General features: G+C 34.4%; 1 protein-coding gene across 1 annotated transcript in view; it reads right to left on the bottom strand.

Annotated features, from left to right (window-relative positions):
• The window catches only part of Asta-r1 (allatostatin A receptor 1), a 71,546-nt gene extending 63,873 nt beyond the window's left edge, over positions 1–7,673 (bottom strand). Inside the window, exons 1-2 of the mRNA XM_076377791.1 lie at positions 7,159–7,673; positions 493–622 (exon numbers count right to left, since the gene is read on the bottom strand). Coding sequence (XP_076233906.1) covers positions 493–622; positions 7,159–7,598 — 570 coding nt within the window. The 5' untranslated portion in view covers positions 7,599–7,673. The remainder of the gene's footprint in view (positions 1–492; positions 623–7,158) is intronic.
• Between the last annotated feature and the right edge of the window lie 5,825 nt (positions 7,674–13,498).

Raw genomic sequence — 13,498 nt, 5'->3', positions numbered from 1 at the left:
GCTTTGATTTGCTAAGGTCTAGTGCTATCTTTGTTTTAGAGGTCTTCCTTTTCTCACACATAAAAACCCTTAGCAGGCTAAAGAACTGAATACAAAATTAGTGTCCATGTAACATGTACTGTGGGTCCTGCACTGGGTGCAGTTGTGCGTGAAACTATTGTATCTCAACAAAAGCGCCAAATGGCCGGTATCAGGTCTCGAGATACCTTGCTAAAAACATTAAACGGTTGGTATCAAGTCGCAAAATATCTCGTCTAATTGTATGAAAGACTTAATAAAATTACAGCAAAAATACATTGACAATTCCTGAGAAATAATCCCGTTTTGAATTACAAAAATTGTTTTTCAAATGTTTATGATTATTTTCTTAAAAAATGTTTGTTCTGGAACTAACAATAACCTATATACAAATTTTTCGTTTGATGTTACATGAACTAGGACCTCCCTAAAGAACTGTACTGTTATTTCTAACGTCCTATGTAAATGACTTACCTCGCCATGAACTACCAAAGCAGGCGTAGATATTGTGAAGATCATCGCCCAAGCAATACAAATGGCTAGAATTGCGTGATTTTCGGTTCTCCATGACATAGATGATATTGGATGAACTACGGCCAAATACCTGTAACAATTCAAGCATAACTTTAATTCATATGATGTTCTGCATACGTAAAGTAATGTTATACACAACATAAACAATGTGTGTTTTAATATTTTAAAGAGTGGTAGGAAAGCTCAAATGTATTCGATGCAAATTTTATAACAAAATGTCCGATCAGCCTACGTTTTATAATGATAATCCCTTAAAGTCGACATGTTTATAAACATGTTAAACCGCTAGTTGAGGGATTCTATAATTTTCAGGATACGTTGGTGAGCACCAATAAGTCATTCAAAGTCAAACTTGCAGGAAAATGCCGAAAAGGTGATTGAAATAAATTTATTGATAATTTAACGTAATTGCGTTTTATTTATACGTTATTAAATGTTTAAAATTCACAACACAAAAAAAAAAAGTTACGGAGAAATCAAAAACTTGAGATGTCAGTACCCCTTGAATGTTTTTCATTATTTTTCAAATGAAATATGATTGTCCATGAATTTTTTACATTTGTCCAACAAAAATTTTCAAATTCAAAATTCAAAGTTTGACATTAATACCCATCAACATTCTCCAAAATCTACAGTCGATTTTTCTAAATATTTTTATAACATTTTTCTGTAAAAAGAAGAAACGAAAAAGCGAAACCAACAAATGCAGGTAAGTTATGGATAACTGCATCATAGTTAAATATTAATGAAAAATGTTAATGGCCGTTAATGTCAAATTTTTTAATTTAGTCATCACTTCTTTGGGGGGACGGATAAACGAGATATTTCAGTGGACCAATGTAGATAAATCACAGACAGCTCAAGTTTTTGATTTCTCCATAACTTTTTTCTTTGGGATGGACAAACGAAATCTTTTATTGGACAAATGTAGATAAATTGTGGACAAACGAATGTGACTTGTCTTCTATAAAAATTCTCGCGTGGGGGTGCCAACTTCACAGATCTCTATGTTTTGGAGTATGCAATACGGCAAATGCAAAACGTGGGTCGCCCTGCTATATGCGAACGCGCGTATTCTGGCATAAATGCGTCGAGGAAAACTCAACGCAAGCGTCAAGATTCTGCAACGTCCGTCGAAATTGACTCACGTAGCTACGCACGTATTTTGTGCGCTCGTGAGCGTCCAGCCTTAGTGGGAGCGCGAGCAGCTAGGTAGCAACCACGACGCTGTAACAACCGTGAGAAATTTCCTACAGAAATTTCTAACGAATCCCACTCACACTTTTCGGCCTATATAAACCCCGAGATTTTAGCCCTAACGGATTCAGAACAGTACCGTCACGTTGTCAGTCAAGTTCGTCAGAGTTGGTTGCTATTCAGCGAGATCAGGCTAAAGTTCCCTTTTGAGTCTACAATTTAATCTCATAGAATTCCGCCAGTCAACATAAATTCTATCTAGCAATTTCTAGAAGTACATACTCTGTAAGTCCCGTCATCGCCAGTGCATTAACATCGAGCATTATAATTATACATTTACGCAACAACACTACACTATACACCTGTACGTAAGGATTGATTTTAGAATATACTAAAATATTTATTGTAATTTGATTAAATTGATTTCAAACCTATAATTATGATAAGCGATCCCATTCGAAATTGACAGATTCCCCACGATATACCTTAGCCGCTCGAGTTATATCAATTAATAATTAGGAATTTACGGGACCTACTAATACTTCCTGTAGCTCTCTGATTCCACATCACATTTGTCTGTATGCCCTTACTTTCGAAGAAAACTGTATCCAACTTAGTGGCTCCTCAATTTATTCAATTTTGACCACGAAAATTAACCTATCCAGCAACTATCTGATTTTACATCAGATTCGTCTGCTTCCTACAGCTATCCCAGGTTCGTCTGTACGTTATCCAACCTTCTTACAGCACCCTGATTTTGTATCAGTTTCGTCTGTTTAAACTTGCCAACCTTCTTAAGAGCATCTCAATTTAGTTTGAGTTCGTCTGTAAAATTGATCCTAGTAACTCCCTGGTTTCACATTAGGTGCGTTCACGAAATTCACATTCCTGTGGCTCACTGGCCACAGATCAGTTTCGTCTGCAAGTACGAGTACGTATATATCCTCAGAGGCTCCCCGATTTTAGATCAGGTTCATCCTTGTCTACAATAGTACCAACGGCTCACTGATTTCGCATCAGTTTCATTTCTTGTACCAACTAACACTTCAACCACTATATTCTTTAGAAATATATCTATCCTCACCAACCTCTCGCGCTGCTCACATCTTATCTCGTAACATTACTATTATCATCAGTATTATTATTATTATTATTATTAATTATGAATATTACTATTAATATTATAAATGCCCTTATTGTTAACCGTTAATATTAATGTTAGAAGTCGAGAGGATTCTTGTAAGAATCCAATTTTCATCCAAATGTCTCCCATTTTCCCCGTCCAGAGTAAGATGGAACCATCCCTTCTATGTTTAAATTACCCCTCCCTAAAGACGTTAAGATTTCCGGTGTCAAGCGTTTGAAACTCGACACTCTGTAAGAAGTGTTAGAGCAGAAAATAAAGGACAAAAACAACTTTGATAATTTCAATTATAAAACCCGAATTTATTAAAAATAAATTGTTACGGACAATTACATATATGTAGATTTTACAGAGAACTAGATTTACATATCTTGATAACAGTTATTATAGCTTCATTTTTCGAAGTTGCTTGTAATAGTTTAAATATACTTGTTACATATATATATTTCCACCCTAAAAGTGGAGGTGGAAAACATATTTGGTTTAATATCTCGAAAATTAGTGCATTTAGCAAAATGATGTACATGAGACGATTGTATATTTTTCAAGGAAGAATTCACCTATATAAACGGTTTTTGAAAATATGAATTTGTTTAAAAAATATATTAAAATGTAGTATATTTTTGTTGCTTTCCTTAACTAAACATTGATCAATCATTTTATAAATGAGTATGTGAATACTGTGAACCAACATACAAAAGACGGATAAAACAGGATTTTGAATTTTTATACTTTAAATAAAATAATAGCAATCCTAGGTACATTACATTTTGTGCGAAATTGAGCCCTCAAACGAGTAGCTTTGTGAAAAACATATATCTTTATAATGCTTTCATTATTGTATTTTGATATATATTATTTACTATTCACTAAACGTATAAATAATAGCACCGTTAGTCAATACTCGCAACGTCTCGCACTCGTTACAAACAGTTCGATGAGTTCAGTGTCGGTGAGCTTCGCATAGATGAAAATGTAGCAAGTGAAGATGATTTATAAATCATTTATTATCAATAATTATTTACCATATTCAAGTAAAAAGAGTTTCGCAAAGATATATCGTTTAATTGATCGAATTTACAAGAACTGACTTATAAACTGCATGTCCCGAGGTTTGAGTTTGACAATTTTTTCTTTTTTTTTTTTCAATTTTTATATAAATAACATAATATTTATATACCTCTTCATAGATTAGAATTATTTTTCGTAGTACACACAATCTTGTTTATAAAAATTGTCGAGCTGTCCTGAATTTTGAAAACAGAATCATCCGGTGTTGTTATACGGATTGAAACATATTTTTCGACTTTGGTTTTAGCTCAGTCACTACCTCATTACACTTGATTATTGGACTTTCTTGTAAATTCGTTTAATTAAACTATGTTTACTGGCGAAACTCCATTTTTCAATCTATTTTTTAAACAAATTGATATTTTCAAAAACTGCTTACATAGGTGGATTTATCGTTGAAAAATATGCAATTACCCCATTTAGATCATTTCGCTAGATGCAGTAGTTTTCGAGATATTAAGCCAAATATGTTTTCCACCCACAACCTCCGGGGTGGTTTTCGCCCCCAACTTTGGGGGTGGTTTTCACCCTTCCAACATGGATACCAGAAGATACAACAAAATACGTGTCTAATATTTTTGATAATCTACATGCTAAGTTTCATAAAAATCGGACATTTGAATAAGGAATAAAAAATCTCGAATAAATACATAAAATTTATACGCGAATTACGATCGACGATACAGATTTATTCGTAACTATCAAATAGTTTTTTTGTCGAATAAAGCTGTTATTCATAATTTGCGAATTAATTTTTGAACCTTCATCGTTAATTAGAATAACTCCGTGGCGTATGAATTTCCAAATTAAGCAGTGTTGGCATATGTAAATATCAATACAAAATTTTCTGTAATTAAGTTACTTGAAAGTTTTCTATCTGAGTCAGTTTTTATTTGAATACAAAATTATCCGTTATTATCGAATAATTACCTTTTAATCGTATTTATCATTCGAAGATCCTTCGAATAAAAATTTATTCGAAATGTTATTCAAATAAAATTTAATTCGAATAATGTCCAACTCTGGTTCAAGGTATGGGAAAACGCGTGGTCCATACAACCGAGTAAGGGATGATTCCACTACCTGTAGAAATAAACCGAAAATAAAGAATACAATTTTTGTATAAGACACTTAGTTTTCGGGAAAGTTGAATTTAAAGATTCTTCTAGTATATATGCACATGACTAAACTTTTATTAATAATTATACTGCTCTACGTTTACATTACAGAATGAATTGTTGACAATATCATCCTTGTTGATGCATACAGATCTTTGTCGAATCATATTATCATTGAATGATGTTGCCGTATTTTGATTTGATGCTCTAAACTCTCACACACTGAGCTATTTATCGAGTTATACGAAAGAAATAGTGAACTAATTTTCGAACTAAAGTTTCTGCAGTTAAAAGAAATAATAGAGGCTTTATAAAAATTAAAATGTCAAAGCATCGTAACATCTGTACGTGATTCACTGACTTCAAGAACAAGGATTCGTATGCATCAACAAGAATAGTTTCAACAATTCATTATGTAATGTAAATGTAAAACAATATAATTATTAATAAATGTATTATCAGTACTTATCATGATGTTGGTACTGCTTCTTTTCCGTACGCATTTCAGATGAATCTTTCAATTCAATTTTCTCAGAAACTAAGCTTCTTATAAAAAATCTGTATTGTTTATTTTCGGTTTATTGTTACGTGCAGAATCACTCCTTCTCTGTTGTATCATCTTATACATAAAATAGTTTTAATTTAACTGTTCATAAAAAATACGCAATGGCATTAAAATATTCCATAGAATATCACCATTTGATCTTTAGGTTCCCACAAAATTTTTCCCTCAAAAATCTTTCTGAGTCGGAAAGTAAAAATATCTGAAATATCGAAAAGATCACGTGTAATTCGTGCCGCTTGTTTGTGACTTGGACTAAAGCATTTCGAGCTTTTTTCTGAAGCTGTCCGAAACGCCAAGCTTATCTACTGTCCAAGCGTTAGCAATGTCTCTCGAAACAATTATGTAAAGGAATTCCTATAGGAACATGAACGATACATGCGGCTTATACGATAGGATATGTAGTGGATGGGCAAATTTTCAACAACTCGTGTGCCAAATCTGAACATTACTGGTCTCCTGATTAAGCACCGTCTGGTGCGCTCCAGACAAATTAAACTTGTCATTTTTTTGCGATATTTTATCTATAACCTTGCAAAAAACACTACCGAAACGCTATGATACTTTTCTTCCTTATATTAGAAGATTATGATATGGGAAAGAACTTATTCGATAGAGGAAAGTTCAATTGAGAACACTCTGATCATGATTTCCCTCAGAACAATCTCTACATTACTTAAAAATGCTTTGATTTCATGACTATGTACTGTGAATCCCCCTATGTGTACCGCCCTAACATATCTAATCCTAGACGCTTAACTACCCTTTTATGGCGTATATAAAACGAAACAAATAATAAAAAATGACGATTGGACTTCACTGATTTTAAAAGGAAATAGAACACAATATCGTGAACTTGTTAGATACCTACACTTTCATAAATTTTACTTGCATTGTTTTAACCACTTTATTAAAACATGTCTACTGAATCTCAATTACCATAGAAAAATATAAAATACATTAATGGATTAGCTGAAAATTAGTTTGTGCTACTGTAGCTAACTGTCTTACAATGGCGTGGCGACAGCCGGATATTACAACATAAATCAAATCTAACTCAGCAACTAATAAATTATTGATTTCCTTTTCCTATTTTTAAAATGTTTATGTCATATATCAATAGAATCATCCAAAACGTAGTTAATGCCAGAGACACATGTAAATACTAATATTGAACGTATTTTATTTTTTTTAAATCATTGAGGTCCGATCGCTTTTCTGTTATTGTACTTCTTATATGTATGTACATATATCGCACATTTTAACACATACTAAAACAAAATTCAGTTTAAATTCAGAAGGAAGCAGATTTTCAGAAATTCCGAGAGAAATATTTATTATTAAATCTGCAGTAAGGCCGTAAAACACACACTTTACAATAAATCACTAAGAGCATATATATATATATATATATATTCTACAAAAACTGAAACGAAAAAACAAACTTGATATAAAAATGTGACCTAGTGCATTTCAAGTAAATACTGTAACTATTTCATGATAATGTTACTCACCTATCAAGGCTCATGAGGACTAGAGTATAAATGCTGGCATAAGCTGTGACGATAATGAGGTACTGAACAATCTTGCACCAGACGTTGCCAAAGGGCCAAAAAGGTAGCACAAAATCGGTCGCGGTGAATGGTATACAGAAAATGACAAACAGCAAGTCTGCCACAGCTAGATTAATAATCAGGATATTTGTTGTCGATCTCATGCCAGGATTCGCTGCGACGACAGTAACCACTAAGCAATTCCCAACTAGTCCAAGAATCCCAATCATTCCAAAAAATATTGGTACCACTACCACTACGATCTTCTCCACTTGTTGACGATCGAAACTGTAATCGCTGTCTTCAATAACTTTATGCGTGCTATGGTTGTGCATCGAGTTTGAAATATTTGTGAAATTTGTGACAACATTGTCCCAAGGTATTTCCATGTCTTGGATCATTCTGTATCACTATGAATGAAAAATTGATCGGAAGTTGAGTTTTAGCAAAACTTCTCAAACTTTAGCATCTGTAAACCCGTGTATAATCTTTCTTAAAAACGGATTCTTTTCGTTATTACTTTACTTGTTTCAGAAACTTTAACGACTTCACCGTTTTCGGGATTGACTTATTCTTCTTGCAAAACCACTGTTTCGTTCTGTTTATTATGGAAAATATATCTGGTTTGTAACTTATGGCGTGTGACCAGTACCTTGTACTTTCTTTACGCTATTCAAATGTACTATATGCGTATTAAACACAATTCTCTGTGTACAAGCATAATTGGAATTCCTTCAAATATTATTAAATGGGCAATAACGTATATTCGATTAATTTTCGATAGTTTTCTTCTAATTTCCTATAATATCGTGAAAAATCAATTTGTTTTCCTATGTGGTTTCGAATGTATGGTTCGCTTTGTTATAATAAAGCCGAGTTTCTGCTCCTCGTTCACATACCTGAAAAAAAGAACTATGTATTAGATGGATAGAATTAAAGGTGTAAGTTAATTATCTTGCACCTACAAAGACAACTATAGACAAGTGTAAACTAAGAATTCATTAGATATAAAATAGATTTAAGTGAAAAATTGAAAGAAATTTTATATTACATACAAGTGATTCAGAAGTCTGTGAAACATTACAAATGGCTATATTTTCACAGAAAGACTTAACGTGGACTTGAAGGGTTATAATATAAAAGCTGCTCACCAAATTATGATTTTCTACGTACATAACCAGACACTCACTTGCTGGCCACCAAGGTCACCAGACTTGACCCCTTGTGACTATGTATTTTTTGTGAAGTTCCTAGAAAGGCGTACCACCCCTTACCACAGGATCTTCAGAACTTGCGACACCGCATCGCAACTGCCACCGCCACAATCACCCCTGATATGGTGAGTAGGGTGTAGGCCGAAATGGATTATAGGAAAGATGTTTGTCGTGTGACTAAAGGTGGACACATTGAATATTTGTAAGATGTTAAGTTGAATCATAATAGGGGGAGTGTACCTTTCATTTTATAATCATTCAAGCGCATGTTTATATCTTTGTGTGGAAATATAGCCATTTGTAATGTTTCGCGGACGTTTGAATCACCCTATTGCACAATATTGAGCAGAATGATTCATAAATACATGTCCGTATTTCAGGGAATGAAATTATGTACTAAAATAAGTAAAAAACGTCGTATGAAGATATGTCCTACATACCTTAGCTTTCGAATTATGAACGGTTAAAGAAAGTATTCGGCATGTTCAAATATATGGAGTTATTGATTTGTACCGAGTACCCGAGATACCCGGGTAGTAAAAATTACCCGGATATTCAAAAGCCATCCGAGTAGTTAAAATTATACGGTTACCCGAGTAACTACGAGATATCTAATGATATTTGAATATATCAATTCAAGATTTGACTGTTTTTTGCGGATTTTCACCTAAACACGATATTGATAAAAAAACCTACGAAATTCAATATGTTCGCATTTACAACTATAAAGTCCTCTATATATTTTAGACATACTTTTATATAAGGTAATAAAAACACTGATAATTTGCGTTTTCCTCAATCTTATCAAGAGACATTCAAATGATTACACTTAACTCTTTGGACTCGGTTGCCCTTCTAAGGGGACAAAATGTATGGAGAATCAGGACCTCCAAGTGTAAAGGGTTAATTTATTACAATTAATTATAACGTAAAATATTCAGATAATATCACACTTAACTGCTTGCAGTGTATTCTATTCATTTACCAATGTTAGTCAGAAATTACCGAAAAATCCTGGGTAATTTTTGTTTATCCGCATATCTTACGGTTACCCGTGAAGGTACCCACGGGTACCCTCTCATAAAACCAACAATTCAACAGTGTTTCAGCACTGACAATGAAATCCGCAGTATCCTTGAAGTATGGTAGTTACAGGAAACTAAAGTCCCTCAAGGGAGAGTCCGGACACATCGGCCATTTCCAGGCAAAGCGGAAAGAGTTATAGGGAATAACAAACGAGTTGCATTTGAACGCTATAAAGTTGGATCTCTTTTTACGCGGTGGATTCATACCATGTAAAAAAAGTAGTGGAAGAATTAATTTGTAACAACGTATAAATTAATGTTATACTATACAAAAAGTAATTTCAAATGTAAAAATACATTCATTAGTAACATTTTATTTAATAAATACATAAAAGAAAATTTACCGTCTTGAGTAAAATGAAAGAAAAAAGGAAGAGAGAGAATGTGAAAATAGATCTACATGCATTTGAAAAATTTAATATTTTGAAATGTTTTAAATAAAATTTGTTAATTTTATTTCAACTAAATGTTGAGCATAACACATATATTAATGTGTCTGTTGAAATGTCGTGATATGTATCGTTAACAATTGGAGTTTATTTTATGCCATAGAATGGGTTTCGCTTTCTGCGTGTTCTGCCATACACATGTAACAGGTTATGGGAACAGGATCATCATGCGAATGCATAAAGGATGCTAAGAGTGAGTAGGAAAAGAATTTTCGAGATGGTTAGCTTAATTACACAACGTATTGTCAAATTGGTCGAAATGAATTACAAAACGTAGAAATTACAAATGAAAAGCAACCTAATCTACAACGAATAGTGGTAGAGGAGTGGAAGACATCGTCTCTGAGACATCAATCCTGTCGAACGCGAAGTAAACTTGAGGGAAATGCGAATCAGAGAGTCCGCTGTAAAATTACGCAATACGTAAGTAATTTCCAAAATAAAGTTGAACAATTAAAAAAAGGTAAAAAATCCACAAAGGAATAAAATCCATTTATAACTACAAAATAGTTTCTTGAGGAGCTAAGGAATGTTTAGAGAATTAAGGGACTAGGATAGTCACATGACTTTTCGAGATTGCTTGGTAGGTATTTGCTGTTATAGAAATAATTAGAAAAATAATTTTGTTACAGAAATAATATTACCTACAGACAGGTAGCTACCTAATCAATGCGAGATGGAGCCACACTGTGATTCCCCCTCTATTACACAACACCCGTTCAAGCCGCATTTACGTGAGCTGGGTCCCTCGGACCACTTCGGATAGCTTCGGAAAGTCGAGAGAGGAGGCAAATGTTAGTCTTACTCTCTCACTCTTGAAACGTTGTATTCAACTGTATGTACAAGTCGCCAGCAACTGGGAAGCTATAAGCTATACGACCTTCACGATTGCCCTTCATTTATAAATACGTATATAATAAATATATTTGAAGGCTTCCGTACAATAAATACATATTGCGTGTATATGACATGCACATTGTACACATGTATGTGTATGTAGGTTTTGCGGAGAATTAGGATTACATATAGGTGTTTGAAATTAACAATAAACAATGTAGCTGTGTAACAAATAGTACAAGTGTAACGGACCGTATCTCGCGATACATAAAACGTTCACAGATAGAGCAGCTTTCCTGTGAACAGGACGTAGGATTCGTGTGGCGTGCGGTTAAGAAATAAATTTCATAGACTATGATTTCTCTTTAAAATAATATATAACAATATTTGTTAACTTAAGAGCTGTACAAACTTGAAATACTTAACACTATTCTTAAACTTATATAAACTTCAGTCTTTTAACGAAAGAGATTCTCATTAGCATATGAATTAGTAATTGTCCCGAGTTTCTATATCGACGGAATATTAATGATCTATAATTCGAGCAGATGGCAGTGATGATCAATGTCGATATGGATCAAGGAAATCTCGTATTGTAAAGATCGGGAGAATTAGAATACAGGTATTTTGTATCCAATGAATACCACACATCCGATACATGAACCAAACACTTTAATTATTAATCTACTCTGTATAATATCATAAACACTTTTAAAATTTACAATTCTTTATTGAAATTTTTATTTTTGAGTTAGCATGACGAATCGATCTGATAATAGATAACGAACTGGTTGTTCGTTAACAACAAAACATAATTAGTAATTAGATTACATGCTGCCCAATTGTAACATGAACGTATTATAACAAACTGAAATGATTTGAATTAAATTTGGAACTTGAGTGCATATGGTAGGTAATGCAAAAGATGGCCCGCTGATGACTGGAGTCTCCCTTGAGGGACTCTATGCGAATATGCCGCACATTTTGAAAAATTGATGCTACACCTAAGCTTCGTGATAGAAAGTTTGTCCAAAGACACTGTGACACGTGGATACGTAGCACCAGTGCACGTCACAAAACCGAACCGGGACAGAAGAGGCCTTTAGTGCGCACCATCAGGAGACTAATACGATACTAACACCTATTCTTGGGTACAGGCGCGTGTCAAGCGACATCGAATATCTTGACAACCACAATGACGACATTGGCAGGAGACAGTTGCGGTTCAGGTACCAGCCGCTCCAGGATTACTCCGCCTGGCGAGTGAAGCGATGCCGTGAGGATGGGAGAGGCTGTCGTAGCCTATCGAGCCGACCAAGAAGAACGTTCTGAGGTGATCTACGCGAGGAATAATCAACACGGATTTGGCACAAAATACTTTATTTTGTTCGATGTTTGAATGGCAAGCGAGCAACAGCTAAAACGACCGTCTCAAGAGACGCTTCGTAGCAATCTGCATTTTCATTACAGTACCCAAAACTTGGGACCCCGATTTTCTGTTCGTAGGGTGACGTGGCGACGGAGGAAAAACACATGACCCACGCGGTTTATTGCATGGCCTGCGCGAGGGCCTACGAGTCAAACCGACGTTGCCAGCTCGCCGAGAAAATCGCTTTTCCACCGTCTAATGCGTCACCACAGTTCGATGAGAAGGCTGCGCCACGGTTGCACAAGAATTCACTGGCAATGAGTCATGGGAATCAGCCGACGTCACGCGAGGAGGCCCACCTCGCTCCGCGTTTCGAGGGAGAAGGCCCTAACGTAGAGGCATAAGAGCGCTTTTGTTGGCACATGGTGGCGAAAGGAACCCGCAGGTTTTGGAGGCTCTGCGTCTCGGGATCATCGCCGTAAGAAGATCCCCAGGGAGACTTATCGGGTGGATTCCTGCCAATCATCGTGGGATATGTTGCCGTGACTTATTGACCACGAGATCACCCAACACGCGCGAGCCAATCAGGGTAACATTAAGTTTATTTTTATTATTTTTAAATTAAAATTTTTTCATTTTAAGCTTTTTATCTAAAAGATTAGAAAAAACAGAGTACATAACTGTAATATTTTCTGGAGACGATAAAATTTTTGCCGATTGTTTTCTGTTTATAGAATTAAGCAAGAGAAAGATGAATTTCACGATCGTATTTTGAAAATAGATATTTTTAAACACATTTTTATATTTTAAACATTAAAGACGTAATTTCAGTCGTCTTAAGATCAAGACATGCCTTATGAGTCGATATCATTGAGTTTTGGATGATATGAGTCCCTCCCTTGCCTTTATATTACCTAGCTAATCATTTTTTACCTTACTAGACTAAATTCAGTGTCTTCATATATATGTAATTTATGTAATACTATAGGTTAACGTGTGTTTCATTTTCGGTATCAGTACCTGCACCGGATTATAACGTCATTATGACATTAATATGTATATGTATGTATACATAAATGAATATATACATATAGGCTGGGGCGAAAATTTGTTCACCTCAAATATCGTCATTGTCCATGGTCCATGAAAAAATTGTTTAAGACAAAAACAAAATCTTTTCCAAGGTCATTCTTTTAATAAGATTTCAACGTCATCGACGTTTTTTCTAAACAGATTGCTACTCTTTTTTCATCGCTGTGTGATAGTCACTCATAAGACGATTTCAAAATGGTACTATACAAGGTCATTCAAAGTTACCAAACACTGTAAAATCACAGAAACACCTTA

This window comes from Calliopsis andreniformis, chromosome 5 (assembly GCF_051401765.1).
Source record: "Calliopsis andreniformis isolate RMS-2024a chromosome 5, iyCalAndr_principal, whole genome shotgun sequence".
NCBI lineage: Eukaryota > Metazoa > Arthropoda > Insecta > Hymenoptera > Andrenidae > Calliopsis > Calliopsis andreniformis.
Note: the sequence above shows the minus strand (reverse complement) of the source record. Positions and strands in the feature narration are given on the sequence as shown.